Source organism: Bacillus rossius (assembly GCF_032445375.1).
Source record: "Bacillus rossius redtenbacheri isolate Brsri chromosome 9 unlocalized genomic scaffold, Brsri_v3 Brsri_v3_scf9_1, whole genome shotgun sequence".
In the NCBI taxonomy this organism is placed as follows: domain Eukaryota; kingdom Metazoa; phylum Arthropoda; class Insecta; order Phasmatodea; family Bacillidae; genus Bacillus; species Bacillus rossius.
Genome location: NW_026962012.1, coordinates 3,290,454 through 3,314,591, shown reverse-complemented (window position 1 = coordinate 3,314,591; position 24,138 = coordinate 3,290,454). Strand labels below are relative to the sequence as shown.

Below are 24,138 nucleotides of genomic sequence, written 5' to 3'. Positions count from 1 at the left end.
TAGCGTATACCAAGAGCTAAGGCGTTACACAAAAAAAAATTAAGCTTTTCGAATCGCATAAAATTTTTTACAGCATGTAAGTTAGTCGAGGCGGGCACGGCTCCCGAAATAGAAGAAAAAAAAGGGGGGAGGGGGCAATTGTCCCTTTCGAGCCCAACATTTTAATAATTGATATAAAAACAACATCTTAGCTCTCGGTATGTCATTTTGTAGGAGTAATTTCATGATAATGGAGCGGAAGTTGATGAACGGAAATGTGACACAAAGATGGCGGACACATGTGAGTAGGAGTAGTAGGCTGGTTCTGGCTCAATGTAAACATAGAAATGTAAACATCGCGCCAGTACCAGCCTGGGGGCCGCCATCTTGTTTCATGGGGGCCGCCATCTTGTCATATGGGGACCACCATTGTTGTTGAAATCGGCTACCAGGGCGAGCCGGTAGGCCGCCATCTTAGTTCAGCCTTTAGTTACCGGAGCGCGCCACCGTCGCTCCGAAGGCGGGAATTGTGTACAAAAAAACCTGGGCGCTGGATGGCTTCGATCCCGGGGACGCACCAACGTCGTGGTCACGAGGTGGAAGCCTTGACCACTAGACCACGAGACCATTTGAGGAGAGTAGAAATAAATAACGAACATATGCATAAAAGAAGCTATGCTTAAAAGAAGCTATGTCATCAAATTCCGAAAAAAAATGCTTAAATTACGAAAAAAAAATATATATGTCTATAAAACCGCCCCCCACCCCTAAAAGAAGCAACCGCCATATTTAAAATTGGACCCGCCAAGTCTTAAAAAAAAACATGCTTAAAAGAAGCTATGTCTATAAACCCACACCCACCCCCACCCCCAAGTATGTCTAAAAGAAACCCCCGCCATACTAGCTATGCCTAAACCGCTATGCTTAAAATACCTGCCATAATGTATGCTTAAACCGCCATGTTTAAATGTCAAAAAAAATGTTTAAAAGCCCCACCACTCCACAACCGCCGCCATGTGGTATGCTTAAATAATGCAACCATACTAGCTATGCCTATAGACCCCACCACTCCACAATCGCCGCCATGTTTAAATTTCGAAAAGCAACCGCCACCACTCCACAACCGCCATGTTGTTAAATTTCGAAGAAAAAAAAATAAGCTTAAATAATACAGTCATTCTAGCTATGTCTATAAAACCACACCCCATATTAGCTATGACTAAACCCCTCCAACCCCACTACAAGTATGCGTAATCGCCATATTTAAATATCGAAAAGAAATAAAATATCGCTATATTTAATTTTAAAAAAAATACCCGCCATTCTAGATATGCCTAAACAGTAACTTTCGAAAAGCAAACCACCATGCTTAAAAACCCCACCATATTAGCTATGACTAAAACAAACATAACCTCATAAATCCCGTGCAGAGAGAGCGAGATGTTGTCCGCTGGAGCGTCACTCGTAAACTGCGCAATTATAACCCCCACACATCATATTATAAGCATAATAATGTCTTTAAAAAATGCTTTAAGTAATAAGCATAATTAAATTATATAATATTAGGAAAACAGAAAATAAGCATAGTTAGGACCCCTGCAGTTAACACGTAGCGTTAAGTAATTAAAAATAAAATGTAGCTGCGACAATATCGTCAGAAACAAATTATGTATGTTACCGAGGTAATAAAAAAAATAAACTATAGGTGACACCCCCACTCCTAGTATGCTTAAAACACCCACCCCCAAATTTTGCCTAAAAGAAACCCCAACCATACTAGCTATGCCTAAATCATTTGCAGCCATGCTTAAAAACCCCCGCCATACTAGCTAAGACTAAATGGAGTGCCACATACACACACCACCATCTTTAATGTCAGCGAGAAACGTAACGTAAAATATGCTTGAAGTAATAAGCATAGTTAAAGTTATAATATTGTAAATACATAAAAATAAGCATAGTTAAAAAAACCATAGATCACCATTTAATAGTACTGGACCAGATAACATATGCCATAGCGATAGCATGAATAAGCATAGTTAGGACCCCTACAGTCAACACGTAGCGTTAAGTAATTAAAAAAAAATGTAGCTGCGGCACGATCGTCAGAAACAAATTACGTATGTTACCGAGGTAATAAAAAAAATAGCAAATAAGCATACATAAAAAAAAACACACCAAAACGCATCCCGCCCACCCCGGCGACTTGTAACAAATAAATATAAATAAACGTTGAACAAACGACCGTGTATGGGAGCTGTAAGCCTGTTCGCGCACCGCAAATAAGCATACATAAAAGAAAAACTCACCGGAATGCACCCACTCCAACACGGCGACGTGTAATTAAAAATAAAAACGCAGACGAAAAGATATATTAAAAATAGTAACACCTATGTACGCCGTGTGGAACCGACAGCGTTTAACGATAAGTAAATTTATAAAATATATTACAAAGAGGGAGCGCACGTCTGTACTCCGTAGACGCACTCTGAAAACTGTTGACAAAGTCTCGTGCGACGGAAGAGAAAACTGTTTTTCGACCCTGGCCCGCTGTGTGCTATAGTAGCTTGCAGGAGAGCCTAAGCGTGGAACACAATTAAAAACGTACAGCCCAGTGATACATGAAACCGCCGAACGAAAATTACCATAAATAACAAAAAAAAACATTTAAAACATAACAAAAACAATCAAAATGCACTCACAAACGCAATACTGCGCAATGCAGATAAAACCTCAGCAGTGAAAACTCCCATGAAATAATACTCGCTTAATGAGACAGCATGATGCAAAGAGTAAAAAGACATCCCTATACGTAAAATAAAACAAACGTGGAACCGCGAGAAAAACAATTTAAAACAATCGACAGCAAAAGCAAGAAAGGTTATAAAAATACCAATTCAGTAACACATTGATGAAATAAATAAGGACGGACCCCCAAATACCACTAGGCTAAACACAACCCATAAGTAAATCACAATAAACCAAAACATATCTACGAGAACAATATTATAAAACTACCACACTCTCCAACACACCAAATGACATGACCCGATAAATGACAACAGAAATAAATATCAATAACCATAAATACCTACATTATCAAAATACGTTATTAAGCAACCGAAAAATACACCACAGCCCACATAAGGCCTCGCGAACGAACGGCACAACACCAGAGACAAAACATGCTATTCCCATTTATTAAAAAGACGCACATACGAGTCTTTAGTTCAAGCCCAGCTAGTATACATTCATTATAGTATTTGTGTAGGCAATAAATAGGAGGTACAAAGCGATATAGCCACAAGACGTTATTAAATATAGTAATAAAGTGTATGTATAGCCATTAAATAATATACATGTAAGTAAAACGTGTTATACCATAACCTAAATATCTGCAGGATTATACAGTCAAACTTTGTAGGAATATAAACATAAGTCGTTTTAACGGTCTGCGTAATACAAGTGCTTATCATCAGCTCTGAGTAATTTATCTTTCATATAAGAAAACATAGCATGTTATTCTAATAAACTATGTATCATTATAGTATAAAGACCGCAATATACTGGTAACTAATTTTCAAATAGTCATACCATCATTATTAAATAATCATACAAAAAAATATTAAGTGTTATCCATCCTTCCATTTCGCTCATGCCATAGAGTGTGGTGTTCTAAATATGGAGTGAAAGAATATTATATGAGTCATATTGTAAATGCTTATAAGATTATTGTTCACTTTCCATCAAGGCTAGATAAAAAACAAACTCTATATAGTGGTAGAGGAATAACCAGAGACCAACTAAAGTCCTCATACTAGTAAATAATAATAATTAAGGATATATCGGGGTACATATAAGAACCTATATAACTACACCCAATAAGCATAGGAAGCTCTGACGTTAATAACAAAACGTAAAATAAAAGGTTACTGGTTCAGTTAAGAATCTATATTCTACTACTATGCATTCCATTAAGCATAAGAAGGACTATAATCCCATTCCGACGAAACCTGAATAGAACACACCAGTAATGATTGTGAAAGAACACACGAGGATATTCATATTAATAACCACTTAGCCAAAATCGTTTACAGACATAGCAAACACCGCTTCGACGATGGTCAGACGCCTCGGCGGACCACTAGTAACTATCACTTGCCGGAGGGCAGACGGTAAGAACACACACGCAGCGCCCCTCCGAACACAAGCCTCCAGCAGGATAAAATAATATATTAAAATATGTTTGCCTTGCAAACTATTAATTACGCCACCCATACCTTTAAACCAAGTATCGTGAACGACGAAGCCCGACAACAACTTTCAAGTGACAAGGAGTAAAGAAGGAAATAATAATTACATGTGGTGTACGAATACTCAATGCCCACCAACTATGTACTACCTACTAGTGCTAATCCATTTATTACCAGACATAAAATAACCAATTTATTTCTATCTTTACATTAAAATAAATAAGTATTGAAGTAACTGAAGCGTGTACACAAACAAAACTGTATACCCCAACACATATAATTCGTTAATATTATCATAATATAGTTATCAGAAATAACAAGACAACTCGAAAAAAACCAAACAACGCCTACAGGCATATTGCAACCTACATCGAAACAACCACTAGATGCCCAATCCAAGACTCAAACCCAGACACTTCATAAACCCACAAAGATGGTCAGGAGAAATTACATTCCATATACTACAGACGATGTATTAAAAAGACACGAATATGCCAATGAGAACAGGTGTAACCGCCATAACTGAAAGTACTATATAAAAGAAACAATACATTAATACCACAGCCTCAAAAAACACAAAACAGGAGAATGAACTAAAAGAGCAATTTCAAAAGTCTAAACTGAACAGAAAATTAGGTAAATATTGACGTATACACATGAGAGTACAATTAAGTAGAAATATATATTAAAAAAATTACATTACCTAGCGTAAGAAAAACACATTCAGAAAGACCAGACATCGCTTCCCCTCGCAAAAATGTTCGATGGTACCCATAATAACATACATGTGAAATAGAAAGAGTTAGACACAGACTTTAAAAAGACAAACACTCGTTAAAGACGCGTAAAAGTTAAAGGACTAAGCTAAATGAATATAATGAAGCGTGCGACAAAACACGTTTCCTATACTAAATGTCACATCCCAAATAAATTAAATTCATCATCTAAAAGAAAAAGGTTTTTTTTGTTCACCTAACCGAAACCTAAGTTCAAAAACACATATGGAAGAGAGATTCCGCAATATAATTAAGTATATGGAAAGGAATTGCGAACTCTAGAGACCCATGGTCTTCGCACAAATCATTTTAATTATGTATGTTCGCACACAAGTCGAGAAAAATGGATTAGTGTAAGAAATTAGATGTTTGCTCAAGTGCTATGTAGTGACAAGAAACGATAAATACGGAATTATATATATTTAGATACCAACCATACAATTATAACAATTTAAATACGAAACATATAAAAAAATCCTCGGGTATGTCGTATATCTAGAACCATACTGTCACCACTAGTTGCCTGTACACATAATGAAGTAATAATAAAACATCCAGTGGTTACAAACAGAAATATTACAAAAATATGCACTTAACAATGACTTAGGTTATCCATATGCTTATAATATGATGTGGGGATTATAATTGCGCAGTTTACGAGTGACGCTCCAGCAGGCAACATCTCGCTCTCTCTGCGCTGGATTTTTGAGGTTATGTTTGTTTTAGTCATAGCTAATATGGTGGGGTTTTTAAGCATGGTGGTTTGCTTTTCGAAAGTTACTGTTTAGGCATATCTAGAATGGCGGGTATTTTTTTTAAAATTAAATATAGCGATATTTTATTTCTTTTCGATATTTAAATATGGCGATTACGCATACTTGTAGTGGGGTTGGAGGGGTTTAGTCATAGCTAATATGGGGTGTGGTTTTATAGACATAGCTAGAATGACTATTATTTAAGCTTATTTTTTTTTCTTCGAAATTTAACAACATGGCGGTTGTGGAGTGGTGGGGGTTGCTTTTCGAAATTTAAACATGGCGGCGATTGTGGAGTGGTGGGGTCTATAGGCATAGCTAGTATGGTTGCATTATTTAAGCATACCACATGGCGGCGGTTGTGGAGTGGTGGGGCTTTTAAACATTTTTTTTACATTTAAACATGGCGGTTTAAGCATACATTATGGCAGGTATTTTAAGCATAGCGGTTTAGGCATAGCTAGTATGGCGGGGGTTTCTTTTAGACATACTTGGAGGTGGGGGTGGGTGTGGGTTTATAGACATAGCTTCTTTTAAGCATGTTTTTTTTAAGACTTGGCGGGTCCAATTTTAAATATGGCGGTTGCTTCTTTTAGGGGTGGGGGGCGGTTTTATAGACATATATATTTTTTTTTCGTAATTTAAGCATTTTTTTTTCGGAATTTAAAGACATAGCTTCTTTTAAGCATAGCTTCTTTTATGCATATGTTCGTTATTTATTTCTACTCTCCTCAAATGGTCTCGTGGTCTAGTGGTCAAGGCGTCCACCTCGTGACCACGACGTTGGTGCGTCCCCGGGATCGAATCCATCCAGCGCCCAGGTTTTTTTGTACACAATTCCCGCCTTCGGAGCGACGGTGGCGCGCTCCGGTAACTAAAGGCTGAACTAAGATGGCGGCCTACCGGCTCGCCCTGGTAGCCGATTTCAACAACAATGGTGGTCCCCACATGACAAGATGGCGGCCCCCAGGCTGGTACTGGCGCGATGTTTACATTTCTATGTTTACATTGAGCCAGAACCAGCCTACTACTCCTACTCATGTGTAGTAACAGAAACCTTAATATAGTCACTTACGTAAACATTAGGGTACATACCAAACGTATTATTGTGCCAAATGAAACTACCCAGGAATAAATTTGGTAAACTAAAATAGTCATAGTAAGAAGTAATACGAAGTTCTAAAATACCTAATAAACGGGGATTACAATTATTATAATACATATTCTCCTTGCAACATGTAAACGGGCTCGTCACTAGATTTTTTTTTTGAAATAATATTATAATATTAATTTGAAATCATCTCAAGGTTAAGGTTTGTTTGTAGTAATTATTTTCAATCAGACATGAATCCCCGAATTCTGTGTGAAAATAAAAAAAGAGATGGAAGGTGTGGGATAAGGACAGAGACACGTGACTGAACGAGGGGAAGCCCAAAAAGCGGGGAGGTACAACATAGTTATTGTAAGAATAAATGTTGTGGCCAGTGGTAAGGCAGTTTTTTTCGGAGAAATCCCCAGCTGAGTAGATTTTTGTGTAAGAGTGGTGATGCACTTAGTTTCGTCAGTCATTGTCTGGACGAAGTACTGTTAGGCAGATTGTTGGGCAGTGGCTCAAAAAGTATAAGGTTATGTAGCTGAAGTGAGCATTTCGCGTCTGCGGTTCGGGCGCCACCGTGCAAGATCAACCGGTTTTTTTTTTATCATTTGGACTTGCAATCAGAATTTTCTAACCACAGTCGTCGGTGAAGCCCGCCAACGCGACTTTACATTTGTTTTAAGTCGTCGTTCCAAGTACGTGGTCCTTTGGCGATACCGTGACTTCGTTATGAATCATGGGACATCGGTGCGAACTGTCTTGTAAAGTAATAATTATTCTTCGGTACCTGCGAACAGTCAACGCCTGTGCTGTGTGGAAGTCTGGGGACGCGGTTATCTACAAAAGTTGTATGCTCTAAACGTACTGGCTTTTGTGGTCGCAAGATGGCCGCCCCCATGACAGAATTTTATTTTTCAAGTATCAATAAAATTTGGTGTCCGAGAGACATTATTCCAATACACTAATCGCCCATAGTAACATTTTTAGAGAACTTTAATAATTTTCGGCACCAAAATATTTTTTTTTTCTAACAGTTGTTTTATGTATGTCCACTTCACACCGAATTTTGAGCTAGCTGAGGTGGTCTGCAGTGTGATATGGTTAGCAAATCAAACTGTAGCGGTATAAATGATTAAATCTAGTTTGAGAGCTTGAAATGCATTCTTAATGTGTGTGTGTGTGGGGAAAAAAATAAAAAAAAATAAGGGGGGGGGGGGGGTTGTCATTCTGATTTTGACTTCAATTATTAACATGATTTTCATGCACATAGGTATTTTAATTTGATTCTTCCGAGCGAAGCTCGGTCATCCAGATATTGTCAATTTATAAAATGGTTTTCAACCATGTTGGAAGTGTCGGGTTCATTGAAGTAAACGATGGATGAGAGAAATGGATGGAACCTGCTCCCCTTGTTACTGATTTTTTTTTTAACCTAACTAAAACTAAGTGTATTTTGGAGGGGTCCGGGTTAGGGAGGGACCTAGGTGCGTCTCAGGCCGAAGCCTATACGCCTAGTCATGCTGGGATTAGCCATGCAGGGAGAGGGTCGCATGCATCATGTGCTAGGAGGGGATTGGCCAGCCATGGCAGCGATTGGCGCCATGACTAACTCCCCTCACTCTTAAATCTAGACTATAACTAGAGATAGGTTGGGCCCAGGTAAAACCTGCATAGACACAGGGAAAACCCTGGGCACATTCATGCGGGATGCAAATTGGCATGCATTACGTGTAGGAATTTACAGGAGACAGGATGGTCTGGATGAAGTGTTGGACAGAGTAGGGTTGGGCACTTGGACTCGTGGTCCGCCTTGCTAATTGTCCAGTACTGGATTTAGTGACCAGGGACGCAAGCGCCCCTGGTGGTGAGTGGTTGCACTGACCACTCACTCCGCCGCCAGTCAGCACCTTGTTACGGAGTGCGATGCTTCAAGCACGAAAGCCACCGAGGACTCTTCTAGAACCGAGTGGTTTTTTTCTGCGAGCGCGAAGTGCTGGCCACACCGTTACTTAGTTTACAGAGTGTGTGCTTTTGGCCGTCGGGACAGACAGCGGGTGATGAGTGGTTGTGTTGTGCGGGGATAATGGTCTCTCAGACGCGCCGGAGCGCTCTCCAAACAAACCGGCGTCGAGACGAGCGATGCCGCGACGCCGACACAGCCGCCTCCTCAGCACGAAGTGCGAGTTGTAGAGTGACCAGGACCTGTTTCAGGGGGAAGGAGGGGACTTAATGAGGAGTGGATTACCATTCCGCACCTACAATTAAGATTTAAGAAAAAAAAGTGATGCATATGACAACTTTAAACAAGAGTACAAAGAAATCAGGTGCGTACGCAAGCCGGGGGAAAGGGGAGACGAGATACATCCCCCAAATCCTAAAAAAAATATATATCATTTACACACACAAAAAAAAAATATGAAGTCAAATAACGGGAGCAAAGTGATTTTCTCTCATCTCCCACCCCACCTTCGCGAAATTAAATTCTGCGTACGCTCCTGAAAGACACGTTGAGTTACGTAAACGACTCCTGGCACAGAATACTAATTTACGCGTAATTGCGGTTCGACCAGATTTGAAATTAGCGCGGGCTGATTTATGAACACCCGCGGACTCAAGCGGTAAATCTCCATTCGATACCGGAGCTTAGAATTTTCGTTCCTGACTGTGCATAATGAGCAAAAGTTCTGCAGGTCAATCAAATAGAGCTGAAAATTTGCTTTGCCTCAAGTAACGAACGTGTTAGTCGGCCTAACGTGCCGTCAAACCAGATTTAGTAAATTTTCCGTACAAAGTTTTTTTTATAATTAATGTAAGAGTTATTTAACGGTCCAGAAAAAAAAACCTTTCTGAATAATTCATACTTCAATCCTATCATGAAATGAGAACACGAAATAGTGTATTACATAATTTTGAATTAAGAGGGTAGGAAAGTCGCATTGTGCATTAATGACGAGAATATAAAAACAATGATAGAATCTGAACGATTTAACAGAATTGGATTGGGTTGGTTTTGACAGCCAGATATTTCATTACGGAAACCTGAATACACAGAAACAGTCTCTACAGTGTATGGTAAAAAAAAACCAACAGTTTTACATAAAATAAGGGCATGAAACCAAAAAATAAACAGGGAAAGAAATTGACTGTAAAACAATGATAGAATCTGAACGATTTAACAGAATTGGATGGGGCTGGTTTTGTCAGCCAGATATTTCATTACGGAAATCTGAATACACAGAAACAGTCTATACAGTGTATGGTAAAAAAAAAAGCCAACAGTTTTACATAAAATAAGGGCATGAAACCAAAAAATAAACAGGGAAAGAAATTGACTGTAAAACAATGATAGAATCTGAACGATTTAACAGAATTGGATGGGGCTGGTTTTGTCAGCCAGATATTTCATTACGGAAATCTGAATACACAGAAACAGTCTATACAGTGTATGGTAAAAAAAAAAGCCAACAGTTTTACATAAAATAAGGGCATGAAACCAAAAAATAAACAGGGAAATAAATTGACTGTAAAATAATTAAAATCACACACGAAAAGATTCTTTAGTAACAAATAAATTATAAACGTAAAATATTTCAATTTTAAGCTAATTTTAACTTGTTTAAACATTCTATTATGCAGTTGTAAAATAAAATAATTTAAATGTATTTCGTTCCAAGATTTGGTTTCTATAGAGATTTTAATTATATTTTATTTTAATAATTTTACAGCAGTTTTTTTTAATATTTGTTTATTTCTTGATTTCAAGTCATTATTTTATGAAAAACAGTTTGCTATTTTATTTAAAACTACAGATACACTGTTTTGAGTATTTCTGTGCATTCAAGTTTCTGTAATGAGAACAAAACGAACCCCATCCAATTCTGTTAAGTGGTTCAAATTATACTATTTTTAGATTCTCGTCATTCATGCAAGATGCAATCTTTCCAATCTCTTGTAGCCTTTCTCCTTATTCGTAAGAATTCGTTCACAACAAAATAAAATTTTGATTTTCCCGACATCCTGAATATATAAGGTTATTTTAAAAAGTTTTTTTTTCTCTAAAACCTTAAATCATTGATTTAAGAATGATATCCTAAAAATTAAGAGTTTTGCAACAAAGGCCGCATGAAAACGTTTAATTTTCAATCGTTCCTTTAAAATTTTCTTCACGGGTCCAGCAACAGATGACATCACAAGATTACCTGTTGCGAACACGAGTGCCCATTTCTGCCCCCATTCTCTTAAAACAAATAATTGAACCACCCCCCGCCCCCTCTTCCGAACAAAAAAAAATTACTTACCTAGAACTGAATTTGATAAGTGTCCAACCAGGTAGTCCAGGGTCCATAACCTTGACCATTTTTGAAAATTAGTTCAAAATTGTTTTTTTTAATGAAAAAAAATAACACTAAAATAAATAATAAGTGAAATATTGCACTTAAAGGGCAGTTAATATGTCAACTGATAATTTTTTTTTAATAGATATCGTGTTTGCTCATTTTTTATTTTTTCTCTCCCCCCCCCCCCCCCCCCCTCCCCAACAATTATATCTGAATGGCGCAACTAGCGCTGTGGGCGGCCGTGGTTCGGAAAAGCACGAAGACCCTGGCGGTTGGCGGTGATAATCACAAACCGCACAGAGGGGGGGGGGAGGAGGGGGGGGGGGACGAGATCGCGAACGACCGCGACGGGCGACGCAGTTCGTCTCGCGGGTTGGGATAGGCGCCGACGAGACAAGGTACAAGTTCCCTTTAAGGCCGCGACGAGAACTGGCGCTACGCCCGAACGAGATGGCACGAGCGATTAATAGTAAGAAATAATAAAAAAAGCAGGCCCGTGCCACGGGGTCATTATAAAATAATCACAGGCTACACCGCTGTGCTCGCCCATTAGCGGCCCCACGCCTACACACACGTACACACGGTGTGCAAGAGCTTCCGAAAATAAAAAAATCGCGCGATTTGAAAAACTGCTAAATATATCCCGAGTGGTGTCTGTTTACGAAAATCATTTAATAATACGCTGAGGGCGGATGGGTAGTCCTGTTTCCGTATTACGTTTTTAAACTGTATTATTAGAAAGAGTGAATAATGGCTAAAACACAAAGTACAGATTCTTGAAAACACTCACGGAACTTGCATTACACATTTATCTTCATTTCTCCGCCATATAATGTTGCGGTTGCCACTTAAATTTCACAGTAGCTTTTATTCAGGACGAGAAAAATGCGTGCCAGACCGCCTCGCCAACACGAACACACTAATCACTAGGCGGCGAACTATCCTTCCATCACAGTATTTTGCAGCAAGAGCCAAGTATTGAGACTAATTTTTTTTCCTAAGAGGTAAATTATAGTTATTTCACGCAGCTCGAAGCGTAGAATGAAGACTGGAAATAATCTTGTTTGAGGAAAATAATCAGAGAAAATGTCAACGGGACAGTTGTGTAATGCAGGAACCATACTAGTGCAAACGACGCGATGTGGCCGTGGACATGCGGATTTCACCCGAGCGACAAACAAAAAATACAATTACACACCGTTAAAAAAAAGTTCATGGCCATAATATACGCACCGCGCCGCGGGGGGGGGGGGGGGGGGGGGGGGGCAAGGGGGCACGACAGTTTTGTGCGTGGTCATCTCTGGATAGGTTGGGTGCTTTATGCTGTCTACGTCCCATATTTTTGTCTATATGCATCTAATAAGCAGAAAACTTAAAAAAAATATATATACAGAAAGTTTCCCATAAAACATAGTTTTGAATCAAACCCATTTCACAGTCACGCGTTTGTAAACACAAGCGAGTTCACCCCCTCCCCCTCAGTGAGAGACTTCTTAATCTCAAGGAGTACGGACCCCCTTGCCACCACCCCCTCGAAGCTACGTCCATGCCAAGATGTACTGAGCTTAACTTCTCGTCCTCATCCACGTCATTAAGAGACGACAGAAGGTGACGAGAAGCTAATGGAGCAGTGACGGAATTATTAATGTTCGTGGGGCGGGGACGGCAAGACCCGTGATCAACGGCAACGTTTCTCATTGGGAAAAATCTGAGTTACGCCCCGACGGAAACCGAACCCATATCGTCTTGGCAAAAAATAATAATAATGAATTCGATATAACTTTTGATGATTTCGTACTGTCCGGAATGCATTACAAGTGTCCCACTCGTGAGTCTGAGAAAGTAATAGCTAGACTGATAGAGAATGCACTTTCAACCATATGCTTTACCATCGTTTGACGTTCTTTCTAGTGGCACACAACACTTAAGATCTACGATATGCCAAAAATCCATATATTTGGAGTAGATAATAGTTGAGAAAATAAGTGAGGTACTATTTAAAATTCTTTAAACTGCTCTCATGAAAAAAATAATTGTTTTTGACGTGACAACGTCTAATAAATCGATGAACTCCGGCTGCACGCACGAAAAAGTGTCACGTTACACACATTGTCCCGTTACGCTGTTTCCCGTTACGCTCATTGTACGCTTGCGCCGCATCTATCTCTCTTACACTCGATTGGAACAACCATCGATTTGACTTTTTCGAGGCACATTAAACTTGAAACACTCCCATTAGTTTCCTACTTTTCCTACAATCGTCCTATCCTTAACAGAATAAGACAGATTGGAAGAAGTTAAATAGCAAACATGTATAAAAGTTATAGTTAAAATAATATCTTCGTTGTTAAATTAATAAACATATTTGAATTAATGAGTCCAAATAAAAGTAATTTATCAATTAAATTGTAGATTTCATTTCACTCCTTCTTTGTATCCATACAAAATAGTGATAATTCAATTAAAATGATTCAATTTTATTCATAAAAGTATGCAATCATTTCATCAATGTTTTGTTATGACGTCACGTTAAACTATCGTCCGTAAACCGACTTTACAGACAACAAATTTTTTTTGTGACATAGTGCCTTATGCCTCCGTTGGGCTACAACTCCTTCAAGAAACGTATCCCGTCCCGTAACGTGGTTTCGTGGTCGATTCGCTTGATTTCTGTCAAGACGATAAAGGTTCGGATTTCCGTCGGATACGAAGCAGGATTTCGCGCAAGCGGGAAACGAACACAACTTTGTGTAAAACAGCGATTAATTTTTCCCACCTCCCTCAACTGTCCGATACTTCAGCGTCGATTGCAACTGAGCGAGTTTACTAGCCACTCACCTGTGTGTCCCCTCATAGCAAACAAGTTAGCTCTGGATAAGCACGCTGACTGTTGAAGATTTGGTTGCCACTGGCTTCTCACTGCTGGGTTTTAATTTTATCGCCGAAGACTCAATAAAGTCTCCACGAAATTTTATTTATACTGCATTCCAGACAAAAAAATTAACAAATTCAAAAATTATGCCGATTGTATTATTTTACTAAGTTAAGAAGGCGCCGCAACATGAAACTACTTGCCCTAGTGGGTTTTAAGAGCAGGTTTATCAGGAGTGTAAGCGAAATTTCCTTTATAGGGGGAGGGGGGTGGGAGGAGAGATTGAATCAATTTGCCTGCTGTTTGCTTTCAAATTCCTTACTTTTTTTTGGTAAGAAGGAATTTTTTTTTTTTATTTCGGGAAGGGCTGCTATATCCCTCCACCTCTCACAATCATACGTACGCCTCTGAGAGTAACACAAGCTATATTTAAGTTCATTTTGTAAAGTTGTTGACATGAATGTTACAGGTCGATTGTAAAGATTGTTTATTTGCTGAAATGCACCATTACTAGATCAATTCATTGTAGATGGGAATATATATATATATCTTAATATATATAAATCTCGTGTCACAATGTTTGTCCTCAATGGACTCCTAAACCACTTAACCGATTTCGATGAAAATTGGCATTTAGGTGTAATATTTTCCAACTTGAGAGATAGGATAGTTTTTATTTCGATTAATGGTCTTAATATTATAATTTTAGAGTTTTCTAATGTGATGTATGTATGAGTTGGCAGAAAATCACCACGGCAACGGCTGTAGCATTGTTGATGCTTCATTCGTCTCCATGGCAACGACTATTTCATTGTTAGTGTAGTCCTCATCACTCATTAAATACAGACCACCAATTTTTAGATATATACAGGTAAATAACTATACATATTAAGATAATAAACTGATCATCAATGTTGATTGGTGTTTAAGCCCGGGAAACAGTGGGCACTTCGTCTCCATGACAACGTTGCGTGCTTGAGAGTCGGGAAACCATCGGTGCTATTCGTTTTTTCTTCGGTACATTACAAAGCATTGTATTAAATTTTTGTCAAAATTAATTAATTTTCATTTTATTTCATTTATTATAACTGTAAATAAGAGATTTGGTCTCATTTCCCCCTCCCCCCCCCCCCAATTAATACAACCGTGCGAAGCCGGATCGGGCAGCTAATATATATATATATATATATATATATATATATATAACTTCCTCAGGCTAACACGCGGGCTACACCCTCCATGTAATGACGAGTTCGTTCTCCGGCTAAATCGAAGGAATTAGAAAGAAAAAAAAAATCGCCACTTAACAGTTTTAAAAATATTTCCACACGAAGATGAACGACTGCAGGTCGGGACGATTATGTACCGCAAAACCCATTAGCTGGAACCCGAGGAACGGACAGACACGGCATGCGCGTGCTTCCAACATCGCTTCTGGGAAACCGAAATTTTTCCGCGAATACACACTCATAAAAAAGTGGCCGCAACGAAGGTGCGTCGGAAAGGAGGGACAAGGTATACGGGCGTCGACCTTGAACCAGCGGCGGCCACTCAACCCGGAGGGGGGCTTCTGACCGAACCCCCCTCTGATTGTCGCCCGCGGGGCTTCGTGCGTGCGCGTGACTCACCGCCGCCCCTGGGGCACCGCAGCATCCCGCCGCGGCCTCAGAGCACATCTCCCCAGACGCCGGACTCGCAGCCAGGGGGCTGTCACTACCACGAGCTCATTGCACCACCAAGTATTCCGTCTATACCTTCATCAGAATGTCAATCACATTAATAGCTGAATTATAAATACTTTATGTAAGCTTTTGGACATACCCATAATTTGTGTTTTTGTCTTTTTTTTTTTTTGCAGTTTTCTTCTACAGACATACATGTGCTTAGCAATGGCGTAGAGAACGTAAAAACCCCCACTAATGATGATAGCACAAAAATATTGAACCCAAAAAAATTAAGCACAACAGTTGAAACGAAACAAAAACACGAAAAAACGAAAAGACGAAACAAAAACAATAGTTTTCCAAAACAATAATATCTGATTTTACTTAATATAATTATTGTGACTTACACAATTCAGTGTTGAGAAAACTACTTAACGAATGTTTTTTTTTTTTTTTTAATAAAGGTGCGAATCAACTAATGTTACACCGTCAGGTTAGAGTCCGTATTATTTTTTTTAATCACACTCGTTAAGGGATCGTTGTGTTTGGCATGTGCCTGTCTAATATGTATATCTAAAATAATAAATAGTTTGCTTAGCTATTATAATTAATGTTCAGCACATAAATGTAAAGGAATCGGGAGACCTCGGTAATCGTATATGTTTAAATACCAACATTTATGTTCATTTTTTGTGTGACCATGTGTGTTTGGATGTTATCAGTTGATTCTTGAAGGCACTAGTTAATGGTAGATTCCTACTTCCGTATTCGCGGTGTTTGTAGCTACCACTTCAAATAAAGTCTATTTGTGTGTCTGCAATAAGAATTGATTTTGTAAAAAAAACAATTCTGTGTTTACTATGGAAAGTACCTTTACGAGATCAAAAAGCATTAAAATTAAAAAAAGACCTAGCATTTCAAACACTTAAAATACAGGTAGTTTTTTTTTACGTGGAAAGTGTTTACAATGATAGCAAATGTAGCATTTATCGTACTTGTAGTATGAAAAACCCCAACTTTTATAAATGTGCTCGTCGTATATTTACGTCTGATTGAAAAAAAAAATATGAACCTACATTAAGTTTGTACACAATATGGACATGTCTGCTAACCCCATGTCGATCCAAGATTATCGTTATGAACTTCCAGTTCTGTCGGTTAGTCCCGAGGTTCCCAGCCATCGTTTTTCGCCGCTAAAAATCACAAGTGTTGCAACAGAAAATGTGGTCGAACATAAATCAAACCAGATTTATGAAACGAGATCACGCATGCATTTTAATGGAGTTCACGGTAATTGTTCCATATTGCATAACCAGTTAATATCAAAGTTTATAATTCATATTTTCGAAATCGAATATGTTTTGGTGTTGTTACCGTTTCGCATCACAAAAACATTTAACTATGTACTTACTTTATTTTAATATGTTAAGTTATAAAAAATTGGATACGTTTCAAGGAATAATTTATCCTGTATCGAATTTATGTAGTAAAAACTTTATAATACATATCTCAAAATCAAAATTATATTTTGGTGATTGTACATTTTCAAATCACAAACACTTTCAACTGCTTACTCTGTATGCTCATATGTCATTGTGTTAGTGTCAATAATAATAAAAGTTTTTGAAAACATGTGTTCAAATTTTTATTTTTATTTTCTATTTTTTTTTAATTCCCCCGAAAAAAAAAGTCTGTATCCGCCACTGATTGTTCTATGTATTGTATTAAGGATAGTAGATGCAAGGAAACTTGCCATTCAGCGGGTGGGACGCGGTCCACTACCGTTAGAACGCCTGATCGGATTAGCAACTGTGTCTCGATACTCTCCTTTCCCCCTTCCTCAGCGCCTCTGGAGGGTTCGGCATGCTCCCAGAGCCCCACTTGCGTGAAATGGCTTAACTAGCACGCCGATGTTCTGGGAGCTTCGGGTGACGAGTCGACCCTGATGACGCGACACTTCAAAAGGGGAGCGAGACCATTCCAGAAGAGGTGCTGAGGGGTGTGAAAAATGGCGACGCCAGCCCTCCGACCGAGTGGAGTGGCGAGTGATCCCTTGGCGAGCGAACGCGGACGACGAGCAACTGGTTTCGTGTGCGGAGACTGGTGCATCGGGACCGTGTCGCGTGCGACAGATGAGTCAGTAGCGCGAGGCAGTGTGTTGAGACCGAGCAACAGTGGGGGAGAGTGAACTGTGAACACAACGAAATTGATTAATTTGTGGACAGGCATTTTAATTGTTGTAATTTAATTAACAGTGTAGCAGTTAATAAACAAAACTATAATTAATCGAGCTATCCTTTTCAAAGATTGTTCACCCACTCATAACAGTATATTAAAATTAACCCAAAGCTTATATATTTATTCACGTAAATGTTATATCAAATGAAACATATTGGAACAGCATGTGTAATGTTAGTTCAGTAGGTATGTTTGATTCTCCTTAGGACAATAAATATTACTCTTGGTTACACCATTTTATTTGTAGTTCTTGACGATACTGCGTGTCGTATTATTTAACCGTCGCCATCCAGCCGGAATCATGTCTCACCTGAACGTCTGCATCTTCTCCTGAGCTCGTCCCAGCACGGTCTTCTTCGGCGTGTGCTGGTCTTGGCCGTCCAGGTCCATCTCCGCTATCGCCTTCGCCAGGTGCAGGTTCCCTTCGTTCATCGCGGCGGGAACTGCGCACACGAATGCCATCTTGCAAAGTGGGTGCACTAATGCATGTTCACACACGTGTAAAAAAAAAAACCTTCGTTTTCGGTGAAAGCAAACTGTGAATGAATTTGGGCATGTGTCGTTTTGCCTGAAGGCGTTTTGCCTAATTTTAGGCAAAACGCCATTGGCCAAATAGGAGTTAGGCAAAACGCCGTTAGGCAAAACGAGGTTTTGTCATCATAGTAACATTTTAGGCAAAACGCCTTTAGGCAAATAGCCGTTTGGCAAAAGCCGTTAGGCAATTCAACGTTAGGCAAAACACCTTTAGGCGAAAAGACTTTAGGCAAATCGCCGTAACGAATTCATGTTTAGGCAAACCGCCTTTAGGCAAATCGCCTGTTACTCGGGAATTTCGTTACTGTTAAAACTCGGTCTCGTACGCCATGTTTATTATTATTTTTATATTTTTTTATTAATTTTATTTAATGACTATCTATAAAATTTTAACTCTAAATCCTCTCTCTCTCATTTGATGTACTGCTAGTTATTATTTTCAACAAATACGCGCAAGTCTTCGTAATTATCATCACTTGCGCGACTTTTTACGCTCATTATATTACACTGAGTGAAAATATATATTGAAAATATTTGTGACAATCCAAAACATGCAAGGGATGTATAGATTTAGTTTTAGGAATAACCTTTTAAAAAAAAGGTAATGACGGAAAAAAACTAAAACAAATTGACGTGGCGTGTGAGAACGAGCCTTAAAAAATTCTATCCAACAAAGAAATACAATTTTTTTGAAAGTGTAATGTGAGACACTAGGCTGTCGCTCCAAAACAATGGGCTAAGGATTAGAAGGGGGCTATCAGCCAAAATTGCGAAAATGACTTTCCAGCATATTATTATAGGAAATTTCGTGTAGAATTCGTTGGTATCATTGGTTTTGTCCGTAGCCCACTTTAAACACTCAAAATATAGTTCTTAACTTCTCGAGCTGCATTTTCTAGCAACATTACAATGGAGCTATCAACCAATAATATTATAACGGGGCTATCAACCACATGCCAAAGAATTAGACGGGGGCTATCAGCCATACACCTCAAAATAATGAGATTTACCTTTACATTATTTTTACTATACAAAAAAGCGCAAAATACACAAGAACAGTCAAACATACGAGGATTAATATAAAATTGATTGTTATTTCATATTGAATAAAAATACTACCATTGTTTCCAGTGCAATAATAGGCTGTTGGTTTAGTTTTAAAATACTTTATTTACTGTTATACTAAAAAATTATAATGTTTTTTCCTTGAAGCTTTTAACTGAATTAGTATTGCAATATTTAATAATTTAAAAATGTATTCAAACTTATTTAGGAAAAATTAAATAATGTTACATACATCTAAAACAACTCTTGAAAGTTTGGATTAAAAAGTAAGTCAAGACAGAGGTGTAGAACATGTACATTTCTCTTTTCTTTTCTAGATAGTCTTAATGTATGTACATACATCAGTAACTATTTTGCCAGTCAGCAGGATCATCTTCAGGGAATTCAGTGACACGGCATTCCTTGTCAAACAGTTGAGCTTGCTCAGCAAAAAAGTATTTCCAAAGGTCTTATTTTGTTTCAGGGACATAGTCCATTTGATCTTTTAGGTCCTTCATTTTTTTGGATTTACTTTCACTTTTGTGTGGTACAACTTTTTCAGTGATGGAACAACTTTCGCCCGTCCAGGTCTGCAAATTCTGAATGAGTCGTATGACTCGATGTTTCCACTGCTATATCTGAACTTCACCTCATAAGGATCCTCTCTGTCTATCCTAAACTCTGTTACCTCACGTATTCTCACTTTCTGGGCTGCCTTTGGTTTGTTGAAACCTTCATCGAAAAAATGTTTTTAAGTCATATATGTTACTATTTTTCATCACTAAAGTTTCAAATGGTTTCTCATTTCTAGCTTCTTTCACAACTTTTTCCCAGTCTTCAGGGGTGTGTATTGCATTCACATTCAATTTCTTCTGCTTCTCTATGTGAGAAAAATCACGGTCACATGGGAGAAAAGTATGTCCACTCACAAGAAACCGATGTCGAACAGTTGCAGCAAACTTTCTTTGCACTAGATATGACAACAAAGCAATAATTTGAAAGTTCTTATTCTGCCCAGCACAACTATCTGACCAGAACACTAACTCTTGAACAGGCAGAGCTTTTCTACCACGCATAAGCACCAAAGTCTTGAGCAGAGCAGTCGCAATCTTACATGACCCACGTTTTGCATCTCCCTCAGTCCAAAGAACCATGAATGCTTCTCCAGTTGATCCAATATGTACACATTAATTATATACCCACAACTGCCGCTTGTAAAATGCTTGGGATTGGCTTAGGTGAGGTGTAGGCAATGTTTGCTGCAGATCAAATGTTATAGTTTCTTTCTTCTTGCCATCACTCTTTTTGATATCATTCCTCAATTCCTCATACCCTTTATCTGCCTTCTTGACATGCAACTCTTTTTTCGTAAGTAGCTTTTGCTTTTCCAGGTCAGTTAAGTCAGGATTTACCAACATTGCGCAAAATTTGTCATAAGTAACACATGTATCACTTCTAGGTGTCCCAAACCCAAGATTAAATTCATGAAGGAAAATGTCTCTGTAAAGCCACTCCTTTACATCAGCCTCAGGATGTATCTCCTTGTAGAGTCTAAACATTTTCGACAAATTCAGGGATGGAGAGAGATACTTTTTTTCTAAATTCACATTTCTTGAATAATGGCTAATTTCTGTTGGGAATGAAGAAATGTGATGTCTAATACTGTCTTTTATTACTTCACTTGTTCTTTTTTTTGTGTGTTTACCTCTTTTATCAAGTGCCATTCCAGGATCGTCTGCACTAACCGACTTCAGTAATTTTTCTAGTCTCTTTTTCTTAATGCAAAACAGACTCATGAAAACGCTTTGGCAAACAACCACACGTTGACCATTTTCCATTACACAGTATTCGTACACTGTCCTGGTTATTTTTTCTGACTTCTTCTGCTATTCTTGATCTTTGTTTTTCTTTTACTGAAATCAAACCTCTAAGAAAAAGGTTTTGTTTATCATAATCTTGAAGTTCCTTCAATTTTTCGAAATGAATTTATTTATTCTGTAAGCTCAAATAACATCCATCTGAACATTCTGTAACCACTTGCATTGTTGCATTAACCTGTTTGTTACTAGTTGATGTATAAGCTTCAAATGAATTTTTTTTACTTTTTTCTTACATTTTGTTTCCACATTTCTACACACTTTCGCTTTTTCTTTGCAGATGTTGGCATCTCACGTCTATGTCTCGGAGATCCACTTGTGGATCAGCTTGTTCTTCCCTTTCCTCGCTCTTTTCTTTTGTTGCTCAATTTCTCCTCCATGTTCATATTCAGTTTGTTCACGTTCATCTTCACTAATATGTTGTTTACTATTGTCTGTTAATCCAGAACAACTCAAAACTTGACGGGATGCTGTAGTTTTTAATGTGTCTCAGCACTTGCCTGTTTCAACAGCAGGTTCATTAACACTATTTTTATCATGAATAATATCCTGGTAGAATTCTGGTAGAGTAAAAAATGTATCACCTTCTTTTAAACTTACATACTTATTTTGAGACTGAAATGCCGACATGACGAAACAAATAAACATCACTGCGACTCTGCATTCATAACCGTGCATTACAATGATAAATAAGCCAGTATGACCACCTGAGGAAAATATAATAACAGTGGTGCCAACTGATCATTTCTCTTCCATAGAAGAATAAAAAATTGGCTTCAGATATTGTTCCTTTTCCCATTAATAACACTGTACAACACTGTACACGTATTGGTTGGTAACCCACTTCTAACTTTATGATACGTTAATATGTGGCTGATAGCCCACTTATAATTTTTTTCTCGGGTTAACAATGTAATTAATTTTTTTATGATTTTTTTTATAAAAATATTTAACAACAAAACAATGAAAAAAAGTTGTTTGGTGAAAAGAGAAATATTTGAATATACAAAATGAAGACTCAGCGTTTTGTAGTAGTTCAATACAATACTTATATTTCCAAACAAAATCTTCTTTTCACTGTTCTCAAACATTATGAATTGGTTGATATCACCCTTCTAATCCTCAGCCCTTCCATTATTCCATAAAATAAAATACGTAGTTTTACAAATAATTAGGCTGGCAAACGATCTCCAGCAATTGTGTGTCTGTTACAATAAATAAATATATCATGACTTGAAGTCATGCACTCCCATTGCACAAATCTTTCAAAGATAATAAATAAATATTTTTTAATCAATATTCCCCACCGCAAGAATTATTAAAATAATGTACAATTATTTTTCACAGACAAGATGGAAAAATACCCGGAAGGGGTGTATCTTTGTCAGTGAGGCGGGATGATAGGCGCGACGCTTCTGGTGCTTCTAGCGCGGAGTCGCCTCTGGACTGGCGCGCAGTCTTTTCGTCGTGCACAGGACATCTATGAAATTTGAGCGGTGACCATTAACATTATGTGGCGGAGAAATTAAGTTGAAGATGTAATACAAGTCCCGTAAATGCTGGTCAAGAATCTGTACCAATTATTTTATGCCTAAAAATTACTTTGAAAACAGGTCTTTTAGCTATTTTTTTTTTAACTCTTCTAAAAATACAATTTAAGAACTTAATCCGGAAAACCACACTGCTTAACCGGCCCTCAGCGAACTCTTAAATGCTTTACGTGAACTGGCCCCACTAGGATTGTGTTTGTTAGTTTACACCCGCGTTGTTTCTCCTGAAGCTCTACACACCGTATGTGTGCCTAGGGAGGAGAGGCCCCTTAAATTAAAAAAAAAAAAAAAGTCGACAAAGATATCAGACAGGGAAAAAAAGTACGTTTTTTTTTTGGTGCAAACTGTATTACATGACTTGTGTTTTATTTTAGTAGAAGTACTGCTCGGCGTTATCCCGTCTCGCGGGGCACGGCTGTGCGAGCGAGGTCCGACCGCCAGAGCCGGGAGTCGAACCGCGGAGGGAAGCCTTCATTTCACAGACGAGAGAGCAGCCACACCCGAAGTTCCCCGAAGTTCATGCTCGCTTTTTTTTTCCGTACCACAACAGGTGTATTTATTTGGGTGGAAACCGTTTACATGATTTCACAGTATCTTTTTAATGTAGCTATCCTAACCAAATCAACCGTCCGCAATGTTTTAAAGTATTTATAATGTAACTAACCTAACCTAATTGACCATTAGTTATCATGAGTTGTATATTTATTTACAATGAACAAAAAACAACCGAAGATGCACGATCGGAAGTTTGGGTCTCTCGTCTGTGAAAAGAAGGCTTCCCAACCGCGGACCGCCGACCACCGCCTCTGCTCGTGAAACACCTGTGTTTTGTTTGCGATGCAAATAAACGATATCAAGTGACATCGAATTGTTCCTGAGGTGAATAAATTGGGGTCGCAGTCAGGACTCGAAACCCACGCTGTGCTCAGACTACGTAAAAATCGTGGCGGTTCAAGACTTTTCGGGGCCCTAATATTTCAAAAAAGATTGTCAAACTGGGGGAGCCTGAGGAATATATTATCTCTCTCAGAGAAAAAAAAATTAGAAAAATGAACTTTTAACATTTTAAGACAACCTGGAACTTAATTTCGAAAATTTTTTTTTGCCTATTATTAATAAGAAATGTCGATAGTTTCGTCGAAATCCGAATGAATTACGTTCGC

The 24,138-nt window shown here is 38.3% G+C and overlaps 1 protein-coding gene across 4 annotated transcripts in view; it reads right to left on the bottom strand.

Annotated features, from left to right (window-relative positions):
* LOC134542726 (NAD kinase-like) overlaps positions 1-24,138 on the bottom strand; it is a 238,143-nt gene that overhangs the window by 210,088 nt on the left and 3,917 nt on the right. For all 4 annotated transcript variants that reach the window (XM_063387206.1, XM_063387205.1, XM_063387201.1 and 1 more), the window contains exon 2: positions 18,281-18,413. In XM_063387206.1, coding sequence (XP_063243276.1) covers positions 18,281-18,402 — 122 coding nt within the window. In that variant the 5' untranslated portion in view covers positions 18,403-18,413. The remainder of the gene's footprint in view (positions 1-18,280; positions 18,414-24,138) is intronic.